This window comes from Podarcis melisellensis (genome assembly GCF_964234715.1).
Source record: "Podarcis melisellensis genome assembly, chromosome: 17".
Classification (NCBI taxonomy): Eukaryota; Metazoa; Chordata; class Lepidosauria; order Squamata; family Lacertidae; genus Podarcis; species Podarcis melisellensis.
The window spans coordinates 38,989,786-39,006,672 of record NC_138534.1 but is presented as its reverse complement, the minus strand read 5'-3'; the positions used below and the strand labels follow the sequence as shown (position 1 = coordinate 39,006,672).

Here is a 16,887-nt window from a genome sequence, read left to right as displayed (position 1 = left end):
CCGTTTACCTTCTCGTCAGAGTGGTACCTATTTATCTACTTGCACTTTGACGTGCTTTCGAACGGGAGCTCACCCCATTGTGGGGATTCGAACCGCTGACCTTCTGATCGGCAAGTCCTACCTAGTCTATAAATCCCTGGACCTGTCCAAGACTCAATAGGCTTCTTACCCATAGAAATGGCTACTTTGCCTTCAAATTTCATTCAGTTCTGAATGTGCTTTTTTTCTGGGGAGACACAGGGGTACACATACCCCTAAACATTTTGTGAATCTAAGTTTGGCCTCATTGAGGGGCAGTATTTCAATATGAGTAGGAAAATGAGAATATCCCTAAACATTTTAAAAGCAGTGATGATGATGATGATTTTATATACGTGTGTGTGAGAGAGAGTGTGCGCACTATTTTTTAACCAGGTGTGTTATGGCACACTCCAATACACATCCAAGCATTTCTCTTCTTTTTTAAAAAGCAATTCTGACCCTTTTGGGTCTGGCGCTGAGCTTTCTCTCTTGCTTGCTCAGGCTCTCTGATCCTCAGTGGAGCACTTAGTTAATAGTTCCCATTCTTTAGCAGCTCTTACCTGTACCTCTTGTTATCCACAGGCACAATGTCCATGGCGATGTAATACTGCTGATGGGGGTCCAGTCCGGTAATCTTCACTCTCATTGCAGGAAACATTCTCCTAGAAATATGAAGGTTGAAAAGGAAGGAGGAAAGTGGTCAACGTAGTCATCCTGATGAGCCTAAGAGAGCTGCTCTGTTGAGACAGAACTGTCCAGGGGCCTACAGGTTATGGCTGGGCTTGGTGACAAAGTATTAGTTTCTATCAGCAACCTGTGAAGTTCATTCCCCGCTATAAAGTGCCTCTTAATTCATACACTTGCTCCATGTGCATTGTCTTTTTGTGTGCCCATACTTTGTTGCTGAGAGTTCTCCCTACATAAAGTGGCAGGAAATCCTCAGAACTGAGACTCTTGACAGTGTTAGGTAAGAAGAGCACTCTACACTTACGGAGGAGGTCCTTAGCTCAGTGATAGAGCACATGTCAGGGGAAATGGAAAAAAAAATCAATTTAAAACTGAATCTATCAAATTCCAAAATACCATGAGACTCTTAATCTCAGCTTTGTGGGTTCAAGTCCCACATTGGGCAAATGATTCCGGCATTGCAGGGGCTCTGACTAGGCGACCCTTGCAGTTCCTTCCAACATCAAACATTAAAAACTTCCCTAAACAGTGCTGCCTTCAGATGTCTTCTAAAAGTCAGATAGTTGTTCATTTCCTTGACATCTGATGGGAGGGCATTCCACAGGGTGGGTGCCACTACCGAGAAGGCCCTCTGCCTGGTTCCCTGGAACCTCACTTCTTGCAGTGAGGGAACTGCCAGAAGGTCCTCAGAGCTGGACCTCAGTGTCCGGGCAGAACGATGGGGGTGGAGACACTCCTTCAGAAATGCAGGGCCAAAGCCGTTTAGGGCTTTAAAGGTCAGCACCAACACTTTGAATTGTGCTTGGAAACGTAAAAAGCATAACAAAACATCAAAAATTAAAAGCTTCCTGATACAGGGCTTCCTTCAGATGTCTTCTAATAGTTGTGTAGTTCTTTATCTCCTTGACATCCAATGCTATGATTTCTATGATTCTATAAGACCCAAAACACAGCCACCCTGCAAAAATTCACATTTATCCGAATTTTGTGATGCAGTTCCCCAACCAATCAAAGAATTGCAGAGTTGAAAGGGACCCAAAGGATCATCTAGTCATATCCCTTGAAAGGCAGTAATCTCAACTAAGGCACCCATCACAGAAATGCATTTGCTAGGGGGTAAGTGTGCAGAAAAATTAGTACAGTAGTTCTTCTGGTTACGTAACCCGCTGGTTACATAACCTTCAGGATGCGAAAGCAGCAAACCCGGTAGTATTTTACTGGTTTTGCCATGTGCGCATGCACAGAAGTGGTCTACCACCATGCGCACATGTGCAGAAGCAGTCCTCAGGTTGCGGAAACCTCGGGATCCGACCGGAGGCACCACTGTATATTGGTGAAAATAGTGTACAAAATTACATCATATCAGAAGAAAATGCTTGCAAAAAAAGTGTACATCAGTCAAAACTGGCAGCAAAAGTGTGTTTATTAGGAAAAATTTGCACTAAAATGCTAAAGAATTTTCATGAGGATTTTTTTAAAAAAATCACAAGTTCCTGCAGAAATGTGGAGAGCTGATTAGGAAAACTGAGAACTAAAACCATTTCTAAGCACCAAGGTCCAAGGTTTACATTCCCTGGAAGTTCAAGGCTCCAGGTAGGGATGGCAGGGTTCCCTGCCTGAAATCTTGAGGAGCTGCTGACAGTTGGTGACAATTATACAAGGATAGATGGACCAGTGGTCTGAATTGGTATAAAGTAACTATCTAAGAAGGACCACAAAGAAGGCTGATCGCCGAAGAATGGATGCTTTTGAATTCTGGTGCTGGAGGAGACTCTTGAGAGTCCCATGGACTGCAAGAAGATCAAACCTCTCCATTCTGAAGGAAATCAGCCCTGAGTGCTCCCTGGAAGGACAATTCCTCAAGCTGAGGCTCCAAGACTTTGGCCACCTCATGAGAAGAGAAGACTCCCTGGAAAAGACCCTGATGTTGGGAAAGATGGAGGGCACAAGGAGAAGGAGATGACAGAGGACGAGATGGTGGGACAGTGTTCTCAAAGCTACCAGCATGAGTTTGACCAAACTGCGGGAGGTGGTGTAGGACAGGGGAGCCTGGCGTGCTCTTGTCCATGGGGTCACGAAGAGTTGGACACGACTAAAGGACTCAACAACAACAACTATCTAAGCTTCTATGTTCTTTATCAACACGACAAAGCGTTGCACTATTTTGGCAATATGTTACCTATCTCTTCAATAACTAAATGTAACTAACCTGAATTTGGAATGGCTAATTTCCTCCTGGAATGTTTTATGTCAAGTTGCACATTTTTTTAAAAGTTCTGCGACACAGAGCCTGAACAAGGTCTTCCACTGTGGATATAAATTTGTAGAAACACTGCCCAACACATTCCGTTTGCTGCACAAATCCTTTCTTAGCTATGAGTTTATAAATCCACCACATATTAAATAATAACTGTCCATCGCCACATGGTATCAATATAACTCAGACAAGACTAGTCATGCTTTAGTCAAAAGGCAGGAAATTACCTTCATGCAGAGCACAACAAACATCAAGAAAGTGAACCACAGGCTTCAGGTCATATCACACATGATACGCTTGTGTGATGATGGAATTGCAAGTGAACCTCTTACAAAAAAACATGTACCTATTTTAGAGATGGGGGTACACACCACCCAAGCCTGAAATGACAATTCACATGGTTTTATATAGCCTTCTCTATCATGCACAGACAGGCATCATACAGCGATAAAGCTCATACACTCTCCTATCAAACGCTGGGGACAAACGGGATGCCTTGTGCATCGACCACTTTTAAGAATGTCAAAGGCATTTGGCTGGCACTGCTACAGAGGCATTTGGAGACATTTTATTGTTCTACAATAATAATAATTTATTATTTATACCCTGCCAGTCTGACTGGGTTTCCCCAGCCACTCTGGGCAGCTGCCAATAAAATATTAAAAACATGATCAAACATTAAAAACTTCCCTAAACAGGGCTGCCTTCAGGTGTCTTCTAAAAATCAGATATTTGTTTATTTCCTTGACATCTGATGGGAGGGCGTTCCACAGGGCAGGCAGAGAAGGCCCTTTGCCTAGTTCCCTATAACCTCACTTCTTGCAGTGAGGGAACCGCCAGAAGGTCCTCAGCGCTGGATCTCAGTGTCCGGCTGAATGATGGGGGTGGAGATGCTCCTTCAGGTATGCAGGTCCAAAGCCGTTTAGGGCTTTAAAGGTCAGCTCCAACACTTTGAATTGTGCTTGGAAACGTAAAAAGCATAACAAAACATCGAACATTAAAAACTTCCCAATACAGGGCTTCCTTCAGATGTCTTCTAATAGTTGTGTAGTTCTTTATCTCCTTGACATCCGATGGGAGGGCGTTCCACAGGGAGGGAAGGACTATTGGGAAGAACACCTCCCCACACGCTTCCCCTAATTCATTGTCTAAATGAATTCATCCTAAATTAACCCTCAGTCCACTCATTTCCTCTGTGCAAATAAGGCACCCCACCCATTTCTTTCTCTCCCCCAGGATCATGCCATACACACACACACACAGTTTCTCCTCAGTTCTTCGCCCAAACATACATGCAGCTACTCCAGTTGTTGGTGAGCCTCTGATTAATATATATTTTATAATAAATATAATATGAGAACATCTGTGTCTGTAACATCAGTTCCACACACCCCCAATAATTACCCCTGTTCATCAATCACCACCTCATTCCCTCCCCATAAATTAAATTAAATTGAGGCTGCAATCCTTCCTTCCCCACCCACCCAGCACCAATAAAAAGTGTTTAATTTCTCTGAAAAATCAATCTGCACATCATTTAAAGAGAAAGGGGAAAGGCAGGATTGTAAAGATGACAGAGGAAGAAGTCTGCTAAAACGTTGAAAATCGCTGCTCTGTGTCCAGCGTCGAGGGACACAAAGGGACTCTTGGCATAGAAAACTCCTCAAGCAAACATGCCAATAAACTCTCGCCTCCACTCACTCGCTCATTCCAAGTTTTTGCAGAATCTCCAGAATGAAACGGGGAAGCAAAGAAACGACGCTTTGGGATCTGTTAATGTAGGTGGGTGCTCAGGTCACACCTGTGGCTAGGAATGCATTAGGGCATGCTGAATTTTTCAAAATCAAAAAATGAGGGGTGATAAGCTAAAATTGTGTAAGAGACTTGGGAATTCAAAAATATTTTGGTTAAATTAATATTGTTTAGTTTTGTTTGATAAGGAAAATGTGTGTAAAATTTCATAGAAATCATTTCAAATGATTGCCAAGTACTATTATATTATATTATATTACAGCAATTATATTATAGATTAATATTATTTTTATTTATTAATGTTATTTAGAATTGGCCTGACTATTTCAGAAGGCAAAATTAAATTTCTTTGGTTTTCCAAAAGCAGTTTTTGTGCTTCTTTCTCATATGTAGGCTTACCAAGTTAAATACAAAAAATGATAGCAGATTTGAATCCTGCACACCTAACGACATATTCTCAAGCTCCCCCTCACTGAAGAAATTTGCAAAAATTAAGTTTCACTCTCTAAAATGGCACACTCTAATGTCATAATAGACTCTTGAGAGTCCCATGGACTGCAAGCAGATCAGACCTCTCCATTCTTAAGGAAATCAGCCCTGACTGCTCACTGGAAGGACAGATCCTGAAGCTGAGGCTCCAAGACTTTGGCCACCTCATGAGAAGAGAAGACCCCCTGGAAAAGACCCTGATGTTGGGAAAGATGGAGGGCACAAGGAGAAGGGGACGGCAGAGGACAAGATGGTTGGACAGTGTTCTCGAAGCTACTAACATGAGTTTGACCAAAGTACGGGAGGCAGTGGAAGACAGGAGGGCCTGGCATGCTCTGGTCCAGGGGGTCACGAAGAGGCGGACACGACTAAACAACAACAATGCCATAATACCAGGGACAACTAACATGGTGTTCTCCAGGTGTTGCAAATACAACTCGCCCCCAGCCATTGATGAAGACACCTGCCACCCCTCACATATAACCCAGCCTCCTGGTCTCTCCTCTGCCCCCCAGATCTCATCCTCTTTCCTTTGGTTAGGACAGAGGTCAGCAACCTTTTCCAGCTGTGGGCCGGTCCACTGTACTCAGACCATGTGGTGGGCCGGACTATATTTTTTTGGGGAGGGGGGAATGAACGAATTCCTATGCCCCACAAATAACCCAGAGATCCATTTTAAATAAAAGGACACATTCTAGTCCTGTAAAAACACACTGATTCCCGGACCATCCGCTGGCCGGATTGAGAAGACGATTGGGCCGGATCCGGCCCCTGGGCCTTAGGTTGCCTACCTCGGGTTAGGAGAACAAATGACACATTCTGTGCATCCTTCTTTTTTCTCTGAAGGACTGGTGCGCCCAGTCTAATTCACGCATCAAATTTTCTTCAGTGTGTGTGCCATACCACTGTTGGCCACCTGACACCAATTTCTATTTATAATGTCATTATTTTCCTAGTGCCACCCTGGTATTTTACCAAATGGAGACAGTAGCCCTGTTTTACGAACAAAGAATATTTGCTGCTGGGGTCATCGAAGAGATTATAACTCCTCCTCCGGCCACACTGGAATCCTGCCAATTCAGTGTTGTTATATAACGGAAGCAAGAAATGATTTTCAGTGGTGGCCGCAATGCCTTCCGCTCAAACGTAATAAGAGGGGAAAATACTTCTTATTTATATAGCATTTAGTGTGCTTTACACAGATTACCTCAGGAATCCTCACTGCACTATTTATATATCTGTGCTGTAAATTGGGAGAGGGACTAAAAAGGAAAATGGCAGCTTACTTGAGGCCACCTGGTGACTTTATAGCTGAGGTGAGGTTTCAACTACGGCCTTGACTCTTAGCCAGCATTCTCATGCTAGCTAGATGGAACCTCCATATTCAGACGCATTCTACCACCATATAACAGCTACTCAGGACAAAACCATGTATTGCATTTACACCTTGCTTATAGGCACCCCCAAGGCCTCCTGGTGACTATAGTTGGAAACATTAATATTGGATTCAATGGACATTGGGCCCAAATGCAGCAAACCTCTTGTGTTCTTACCAACATTTGGTCAACATGCTTCTATCTTGGGCTATCTTGGGTCATATGAACAAACTCACAGCCATACATCAGAGCAACAAGGTAAATGAACACTCATAGAAGGCAAACCAGTAACCTTATTTCCCTCAGTGTGTTCACAATAGTTATTTCTAATACTGAACAAAAAGAATTAAAATGATGTGAATTCCCCCACCAACCTCTCCGTCTCTTCCTTCACCACACAAAGGCAACAAACAAAATCAGTAGGCAAAAGAAAATTAAAAGCAAAGAAAGAAACCCATACCAACTAAAACAATATCCCCAACCTCAATAAAGCAATCAATAAACAGGCTAAAATCTGACACACAACCACCACAATGGTGGTGCCAGAGCATGCCAATACCCATATCCCTACCCCGACACTCCAACAAACCAATAATGTTGTTTAACAACACTGACAGCATTGCTTACAAACCTTATACCCAACACAAGTGTCACAAAAGGCGCATAACACCGTCTCACTGACCATTCCCCTGTCGCAAATGACAGGCAGGATGTCCTGTTCTTAAACAAGGCCCTCCATGCCAGCTGAGACCCAGGACCAACGGGTTGGAAGCCAGAGGATCCAAATAACCCCAGGCAAACACTTATATAACTACATATAGGCTACTTTCTGTAATCTACCCCCCACTCTTTAACCCAAATCTAATTCTAATCCCCCTCTTCTCCCACCCATCACACTTTATGCCAACACAACAAAAGAGGTTGGATAGACAATATAAGGTGAGAGACACAGGACAACCCTGATGGGTTGGTAGGGAATCATCCTATAAAGTAGACAAGCAGAATGGCTTGCTTAAAAGCAATTACACTAAATGTGAGGGGGTTGGGAAACTCTATCAAAAGAAAATGCATCACCTCGTATATAAACACCATGAAACCACACATTGCCTTCCTACAAGAAATGCACAATTCACCTAAAGGAAGCAAACTCCTGAGCAAACCCAGCTTCAGTCAACAATGGTTGGCACCTGACTCTGGAACGGCTCGCGGAGTAGCTATAATACACAGTAGAGACCTGAATTTCAGAGCCACAACAGTGCTAAAAGACAAGAGAGGCAGATTCTTTTTCGCTAAAGGGATACTAGATGGCAAAACCAAACTGACAGCGGAAGCTATGACCAGGAGAAGAACAAATATGGATAAGCAGCGGTTAACATACAGTGAAATTTTAGATTTTATAGGACAGGAACCAAGACTGAGAAATCTCAAGGAATTAAGAAATCTGGTTACGGATTGGCTACAGGTACGTCAGATTAATGAATTGTTTAAGATAGATAGGGGAAATGGCTTTGCAGGACGAAAGTCTCAAAGACCTATTTAGATACAAATATAAAAGTACAGTAGTATAAAAAATGTTCATATTGCTGTTGGAGTGGGAAACTAAAGAGGAATCTGTGAAATCAAGCATGATTAAGTGGGCACAAAATGTTGGTCACAATATTGATTATGAATTATGGGGAAAGTTGTGGAAAAGAATTATGAATTTCACAGCATGTTATGCGATAAAAGAAAATATGATGAAAATGACCCAGAGATGGTATTTAACACCCACCAGATTGGCGAAAATGTCTGAAAAAGAAAAAGGTATATGTTGGAAGTGCAATGAAAATGGGGGATCCTTTTTCCACATGTGGTGGTCCTGTAAAGTAATTAAGGAATATTGGGAAATTATATATAATGAATTTAAAAAGATACTTTTAAAAACTTACCCCGAAACACTGCCACTGCAGCTAGAACCTTATTGGCACAAAGCTGGAGAGCAAATATAATACCCACTAAGGAAGAATGGCAGTGTAAAATGTTTGAATATGCTCAACTGGCTGGTCTGACAAACAGGATAAGAGAAAACAAAAGATAAGTAATACAAGGAGGAGTAGATAATTTTTATTGAATATTTTAAGAACCAGTATAAACAAATACATAGCTTAGCAGGTCTTGAGTAAATCCAGCAGTTGAAACAGATAGAGTTTTTAATAGATAACAAATTGGATGATTAAAAAGATGTGGATTACACAGAGTAGTGGAAAAGCAAAGGAACCAGGACAAGAGTGGGAGTCATGTATACATGCTGTATTTGGTACGAAGTTGTAAGTGGGACAGGGGGGGTAGAGTATGCTTTCTGTTCCTGTTTTTGAAAATGCAAAGAAAAAAAGGAAAAAAGAAATACAAGACAAGCTAGGGGACGTCCAAATGCCCTGGCTAACACACCACCAATTACATGCCTTCTTAAACAATCCAGTAGTAAAATCAGCAGCAACTAGGTCCTTGACAACCTTCATAAACTTCCTCCTAACTACAAAGGGACATGTCAAGGGGGTGATATGCACAATATACAAAATACTGCTCCAAAATCCCACAAACCCCATCGACGTAAAAAAAAGGGGGGGTGACATAGGCTATGAAATTAACCCCACCCAATGGATTAGAATGTGGTCCAAACCCCACTTTAAATCCATCTCAGCTAAAAGAAAAGAACTCACCCTGAAACTCACTTACAGATGGTACCTAACACCTCAGAAACTAGCGCTGATATGCCCAGGAGCCTCACCAAAATGCTGGAGAAGATGCATTTCCATAGGCACATACCTCCACATGTGGTGGGAATGTCCCAAAATCCAACTCTTCTGGACATCAGTCATACAAGAAAGAAACAAAATAACTAAACAAGTCTTAGAAGTCACCCCAGAACTGGTCCTATTTAACATCTTCCAAGAGAATAATGCCCACTCACATTATAAAGAGTTCATAACCAACCTACTCTCAGCAGCCAGAAGCATAATAGCCAGACACTGGAGAGACCTGTCAGGACTAAACATGGACCAATGGTTTCAAACAGTATGGGAAACAGTCTCACTAGAAAAAACTAACCAATAAACTGAAGCTGACATGGGGACAAATAGAAGAAGATGCCTTCACCCCAATATGGTTCCCCTTTATCACACACAAAGCCCAGCAAGACAACAACAAGAATCTGCCAGCATACAAATCAATATGGCTAACATGACCCAAAAACCCACCCTCTCACACACTCCGACACATAAACAAATCTCACTACAGCCAACCAAAGACAACCAACCACACCCTAGGCCACCCCCAACCTCTCTCACTGTTATGTACTGAAGTTCAGACCCTGGGCCAGCAGGGGGATACTGTAGATAGTTTTCACTCAGGTCCACATATGCAAATAAGGGATTGAAAGTGATGTTCAGTGATTGGATAGTTACAGAAAATGGTTACTGTTGCGTTCTAGTGGAGCTCTATATAAGCAGGCTGGCTGAACCCTTCAGTTCAGTTCTGTTCTGGCCTGTGAATAAACAAGAGCTGTTTGAAGAATCACTGTGTCATTTGATATGTTCACCCACAATTTAACACTCACCACCAAGGAAATATAACAAGTGAATAGAAAGAGAAACTCACACAAGTGATGCTGACACAAAACCCCACACATACAACTAAGCAGAAAAATAGAAGCATTATGTAACTGATCTGTAGAAAACGCAATTTGAAAAAAAGAGACAATGCACATATTTCTGTAAAGTAAGAAATCTTTAATTAAAAATATATTTTTTTTAAAAAAATGATGTGAATGTTCCCACAAACAACATCAATTTTTTTTTACTTGTATTAAACTAAACCTTGGGTGATATGTGCAGGAGTCATATTTATGGGGGGGTTATGGTCACCTCCCAATGCCACCTTTACCCCAATAGCTGCTTCTCCCATCTTCTTGACAATGCATACCCTCCTCTCATCCCTTTCTTAGTTCATTTACAGCCTGATTCAGCTCTTTGGTGCCAATGATTTATATCTCATTCATCCTAAAAACAGCAACATTTTCATATAGTCAGTTGACTTTGACTAGGGCCTGGGGACAAAGATTATGGACAGTAACCTCAAAAGCTTTGTTTGCCTTCTATGGTCCCAGCACCTAGGTAAATCTAACTGGCTACATGAGAACCTCAATCATAGGAGCAAATTCCTAGGGGCCAAAGTCCCTAAAATATTTGAGGGGCCGGGGAGCCCCAAAATTGATGGGCATTGCCATTCAAATAGTGTGTGTGAGCCACATCACGTGATCAATTATGGGGGTGTGGCTTACGTGCCCCCTCAAAAAAATATTTTATTAAAGTTGGTACGCCTGACCTCAGTTTTTAAGGAGGGAAGATGGCTGGTGGTTTCCAACGCACTGAAGCCACAGCTGATTGGGACAGCAAATAACAGGGAACAGATGCAAAACGCCGTCATCAACAAACCATTCGAGTGGGGTTCAGGAAAAAGTTTGCCACACTCCAAATCTCTTTTGCACCGGGGTATAGACCCCTGCCCCCCCCCAATGTTGTGCAGTACTAGTTTTAAAGGACATGATTAAAGGACATAATGATATGTTCTGATGTCATTGATCCCAATTTGTTGTTGTTTAGTCGTTTAGTCGTGTCCGCCTCTTTGTGACCCCCTGGACCAGAGCACCCCAGGCACTCCTGTCTTCCACTGCCTGCCGCAGTTTGGTCAAACTCATGTTCATAGCTTCGAGAACACTGTCCAACCATCTCGTCCTCTGCCGTCCCCTTCTCCTTGTGCCCTCCATCTTTCCCAACATCAGGGTCTTTTCCAGGGAGTCTTCTCTTCTCATGAGGTGGCCAAAGTATTGGAGCCTCAGCTTCAGGATCTGTCCTTCCAGTGAGCACTCAGGTCTGATTTCCTTCAGAATGGAGAGGTCTGATCTTCTTGCAGTCCATGGGACTCTCAAGAGTCTCCTCCAGCACCATAAGTTCTTCCCATTCTATTGATCACAATAGTCTTTTCTATTGGGCTCTTTAGAAATCGGCTAAAAATGGTTGGTTGTGGGTTGGAAATAAGCACTGTGGAAAAGTTCTTTCCAAACCAGTTCAGAATGGCACAGGAGGAATTGGCCATGGAACATTTGCGATCTATTGCTCCACCTAGCTGTCGCTTCTTCCATTTCATCACCTTAAAGTCTGCATTTTTTAAGCATGAGGTATCTGGCGGCATTTGCAGCTTACTTGCTTTTTAAGCAACCTTCGCAGGAGCACAAGGAAATCTTGCTTTTGCCAGAAAGGCTCTGGGTAGTTAAAGCTAAGAGCATAAAACTGTCGGGGGGGGGAGAGGAACCCTTCCAAAACCCCATATTGAGGGAGAGGATTTGTCTATTTGATGAGGTTAGCTTCATAGCCGGACACAGTCTTTAGGCAAGATAAATTGCTATGGAGTGGCTTGGGGGGCTTCCCTCATTTCCACCACACCGGCTTGTTAAACCTGCCAAGTCAAATGGGTAGAGGAAGTTGCAATTTACAGCCAAGGTCTCCCTAATTGGAGAGAGGAGGCTGGGGAATAGCTAAAGGATGTATCAGGTTTCCGGGGCCTGATCCAGAAGTAGCCCTAATAGACAAGGTGAAGCAAGACTGAAGGTGGCAGAGTCAGACAGGTCTCAGCCATGAGAGGCAGCCCAGCTGAAAATCCCCCAGCATTGTAATATATAGCCATCATGGCATTGATAGCTTTATTCTCCATTGATGTGCCTTTTGAAGCTGGCCAACTTGCTGGACATAACTATATCTTGCGACAACAATTTCCATATCTTAACCATGACCTGTTGTGAAGAAGCGCTTCATTTTGTCTCGCCTCAATGTCTCAACATTCAGCTTTATTGAATGACCTAGCTGTTAGAATTAAGCAAGAGGGAAGATGATGGACTTTTCGGAGCTAGCAGACCTGACTGGAAGAATCCACGACCAGAAAGGAGTTTCAAGAGGACTGGAGGAAATTCAAGGACTATTTGAATAAATATTGTAATATAAAAAATTAGAAATTACATGAAAGAAACACACAGGCCTAGGATTAAATTAAGTTAAAATTAAATAAATGGGATTTATTTAGAATGTTAAGAAAAGTGAATAAGATGGACTATAATTGGAAATTGTTTTAGTTTAATAATGATATTGGAAAGCTGTTACCTTTAATTACAAGGAAACTCAGAAGGGAAGGATCTGAGGAAGTCAACCAAGATGTTTCAAAGGTTGGATTTGTGAAGAATTAAGTTTGTTGTTATTGTTTATCTGTTTATTGTTTTTCCCCCTTTCCCCCATTTCTTTTTTTTCTTTTTTCTCTTTTTGTGTATCATTTTGCTTTGTGGTTTGTGTTATCACTGTGGAAAATCTAATAAAAATTTATTTCTTAAAAAAAGAAGCAAGAGGGAGAAAAAATTCTCTCTATTCACTTTTTCTTTCTCTCTCTTTCCAATTAATTTTTGTTATGTTTTCTTTAACAAATAATAATAAACAGATTAACAAATTTAGCAAATATCAGATTAACAATTCTAAAATTAAAATTAATTTCCAATTCAATATAGCCTTAGAAGCTGACTTCCTACCCTTAGCTCCAGTGTGTTTTTATTCTACCCATTTTCTCTATACACAGTGATGTGAACAATCTTGCCCTCTATATAAACTGAAAAGCCCAGGGCATTGTAACCTTTTCTCATAGAGGAGTTATTCCAGCCCCCTTAATAATGTTGGTGGCCCTTTTCTGAACCTTTTACAGCTGTCCAATATCCTTGCAGTGAGGCAACTGTAACTCCATTGGACGCCTGCCTACAGGTAGCTCCATGTGTCAAGGAATGGCTCAAAGGCCCCTTCATGGGAGAAGAATTGTTTGCTGACTTCAGACTCAGACTACCTAGGTAAAAAGTAAAGGTGAAGGAACCCTGGACGGTTAAGTCCAGTCGAATTCGAGGGGCACAAGGGAACTGGTGGAAGATGCAATTGCTGCCCAGGCTTGGGGTGGACACCTCAGCAGGTCCTCAGTGGTGTTAGCCCCTAATATTGTCAGATTTAAAAAGGTAAAAGGTAAAGGCCCCTGGACGGTAAAGTCCAGTCAAAGTCGACTCTGGGGTTGCGGTGCTCATCTCACTTTCAAGCCGAGGGAGCCAGCATTTGTCCGCAGACAGCTTTCCGGGTCATGTGGCCAGCATGACTAAACTGCTTCTGGTGCAATGGGACACCGTAATGGAAACCAGAGCGCATGGAAATGCCATTTACCTTCCCACCAGAGCGGTACCTATTTATCTACTTGCACTTTGACGTGCTTTCAAATTGCTAGGTTAGCAGGTGCTGGGACTGAGCAACCGGAGCTCACCCCGTCGTGGGGATTCGAACTGCTGACCTTACGATCGGCAAGCCCAAGAGGCTCAGTGGTTTAGACCACAGCACCACCCAAGTCCCTTATATTACCTATGCCACGATGGTGCAAAAGTGCTTCTCCACTGGCCTCCAACAGTGTGAGGAGCTCCTTGGATGCATTTTGCTGGGGCTGGGAGGTTTTCATGAAATTTGTTTTCCCAAAATGAGCACTCCAATCAGTGCTGGATTTACGTATAAGCTAAACAAGCTATAAAGGTAAAGGTAAAGGTACCCCTGCCCGTACGGGCCAGTCGTGTCCGACTCTAGGGTTGTGCGCCCATCTCACTTAAGAGGCCGGGGGCCAGCGCTGTCCAGAGACACTTCCGGGTCACGTGGCCAGCGTGACGAAGCTGCTCTGGCGAGCCAGCACCAGCGTAGCACACGGAAACGCCGTTTACCTTCCCGCTATAAAGCGGTACCTATTTATCTAATTGCACTTAAGGGTGCTTTCGAACTGCTGGGTGGGCAGGAGCTGGGACCGAAAGACGGGAGTTCACCCCACCGCGGGGATTCAAACCGCCGACCATGCGATCGGCAAGCCCTAGGCACTGAGGTTTTACCCACAGCGCCACCCACGTCCTGAGTAAACAAGCTATAGGGCCCCCCAAAAAATTAAAGGGAAAAAACCTGGATGAACATTTCCAAAATATAAGATTAAAAAAACAAATAAAATAAAACCTACATACGGCAACAGTGTTTTGTGTTGTGTAGGCTCCTATTTGTTATGTGCAAATGGCTTTAGATACCTATTAGGTCCATAAATTAAGGTAAAGGTAAAGGTACCCCTGCCCGTACGGGCCAGTCTTGACAGACTCTGGGGTTGTGCGCCCATCTCACTTAAGAGGCCAGGGGCCAGCGCTGTCCAGAGACACTTCCGGGTCACGTGGCCAGCGTGACATCGCTGCTCTGGCGAGCCAGAGCCGCACACGGAAACACCGTTTACCTTCCCGCTGGTAAGCGGTCCCTATTTATCTACTTGCACCCGGAGGTGCTTTCGAACTGCTAGGTTGGCAGGCGCTAGGACCGAGCAGCGGGAGCGCACCCCACCGCAGGGATTCGAACCGCCGACCTTTCGATCGGCAAGTCCTAGGCGCTGAGGCTTTAACCCACAGCGCCACCTGCGTCCCTAGTCCATAAATTACCATGTATCATATATCCAACACAAAAAATAGCGACAATTTGTTGTTGACAATGAACAGCTGGACATATAAAGGGTCCCATTACCTTCAGTTGCTTAGGGTGTCATCAAACCTAAATCTGGCCCTGACTCCAATATTTCATTTCACATGAATGTTTTACCCGAGAAATAAGAAACAGAAATGGCATGTAAGCATAATGGAGTCTTGGGTACCGATTTCCTCTCTCCCTGCGCAGGAGCAGCTCCCCTGCTCAGAGACCTGTGTCTGCAAAATGTCTACAAAGCAGCAAGAGATACGAAGTCCTACAAATCCATCAGGCCCGCCTTGCCTGAAAGTGGGTGAGACGCCAAAGAGTTTCGTGGATGCAGAAAGCATCAGGCGCAGGACAGCAAAAGCGGCTGCTAGGAGCCAGCTGGTCCTGGAGCCTGGGATCACCACTCTACAGAATCCCAAGAGACTTTTAAGCACTGCAGTACAGATTTCTGAGGGGAGAATGGAGCCAGCTGCAATCATAGTTCAAAGGATGGGAAACCAGTAAAAAAAAAACCTGACCTAAGTGAAGTCATGGGAGATTTGCCATAGATGTCAGTTGGTTAAGATTTTCAGGCTAAGACAGGGTAACCTCCATGCAGCCAGTGTGAGCAGTCTACAGAAACAACTGTGCAAGTTCTGTGCAAAAGCACAATGGCTTTGCTCCCGGCACACACAAACGCCATTACATTCCAGACTAGCAGCAAGGAACACAGCACAACTATGCAGTTAAAAGAGTTTAAAATAGTAGGGCCTCGTACAACCCTACCTGTACTCAAGTATTCTATATATCTCATCTCATTTAGAGACTACTCTTCATTAGAAAAAAAGAAAACCAGAGTAACAAAACAACAACGTACAACAATATTCCAACGACAAACAGGAAAGGACATTAAAATCCCTAAATTGGAATTCTTAATTATAATCAAAAGAACAGCAGCCACTATAACACACTCCCAAATCACCATTCAACAATAACACAGCCTGCTTCTTATATGGAAACATCAGGAGGTCCCCAAGTCTTGGGTGGATAGGTCTTGTGCCACAACTAGCAACTCAATAGAGCGATGTGTTGACACACTCAAAGTTTCATCCAGCTAATTCAACGGAACCTGGATAAGCATCATGAAACTGTATTCAGATGCACTCCCAACACCCACATCCATTGCACACCTGTGCAACAGCTTGCTTTTATGTGTAGATCACTCTCATTGGACCAGGAGGTGAAGGTTTTAAAGCCAGACCAAAATGCTGCAACGAATTCCCTAAGCTTAAAGTCACACCATGATGTTTCTGTTCTACCATTTCTGCCATAAGCTCAGAGTGGTGGTATAATGTCGGCCTCTGTCCTCTCTTGTTCCATCTTCACAACAAACCTGTGTGGCTGAGAAATGTCCTGAATGTACCGTCAGTCAATGTATTTGGGGTAAGAGAGGGAGGAGGGAAATTATCTCTCTAGATCATACTAATTCATCTTAATATTTAACCAGAAGATACTTTTTTTGCTTCACTGAGCCACTGATGCTCAATTTCATTTTAAAAGAGACCCTGCCCAGTACATACTGTATTTACCGATTTCATAAAAGTTATATATCCCTTGATTGTAAAAAAAATCAAACAAACCTCAAAGCGGTTACTTCTTTACACAACAAGTTAAGAACCTGATGTCCTGCATATAGGCTTCCTAGAGGAATATATAGAATCACGTTTTGTTCTTTTCC

General features: G+C 43.1%; 1 protein-coding gene across 1 annotated transcript in view; it reads right to left on the bottom strand.

Annotated features, from left to right (window-relative positions):
• Positions 1-16,887, bottom strand: part of TBX15 (T-box transcription factor 15) — a 92,541-nt gene that overhangs the window by 32,472 nt on the left and 43,182 nt on the right. The window contains exon 3 of the mRNA XM_081894268.1: positions 582-683. Coding sequence (XP_081750394.1) covers positions 582-683 — 102 coding nt within the window. The remainder of the gene's footprint in view (positions 1-581; positions 684-16,887) is intronic.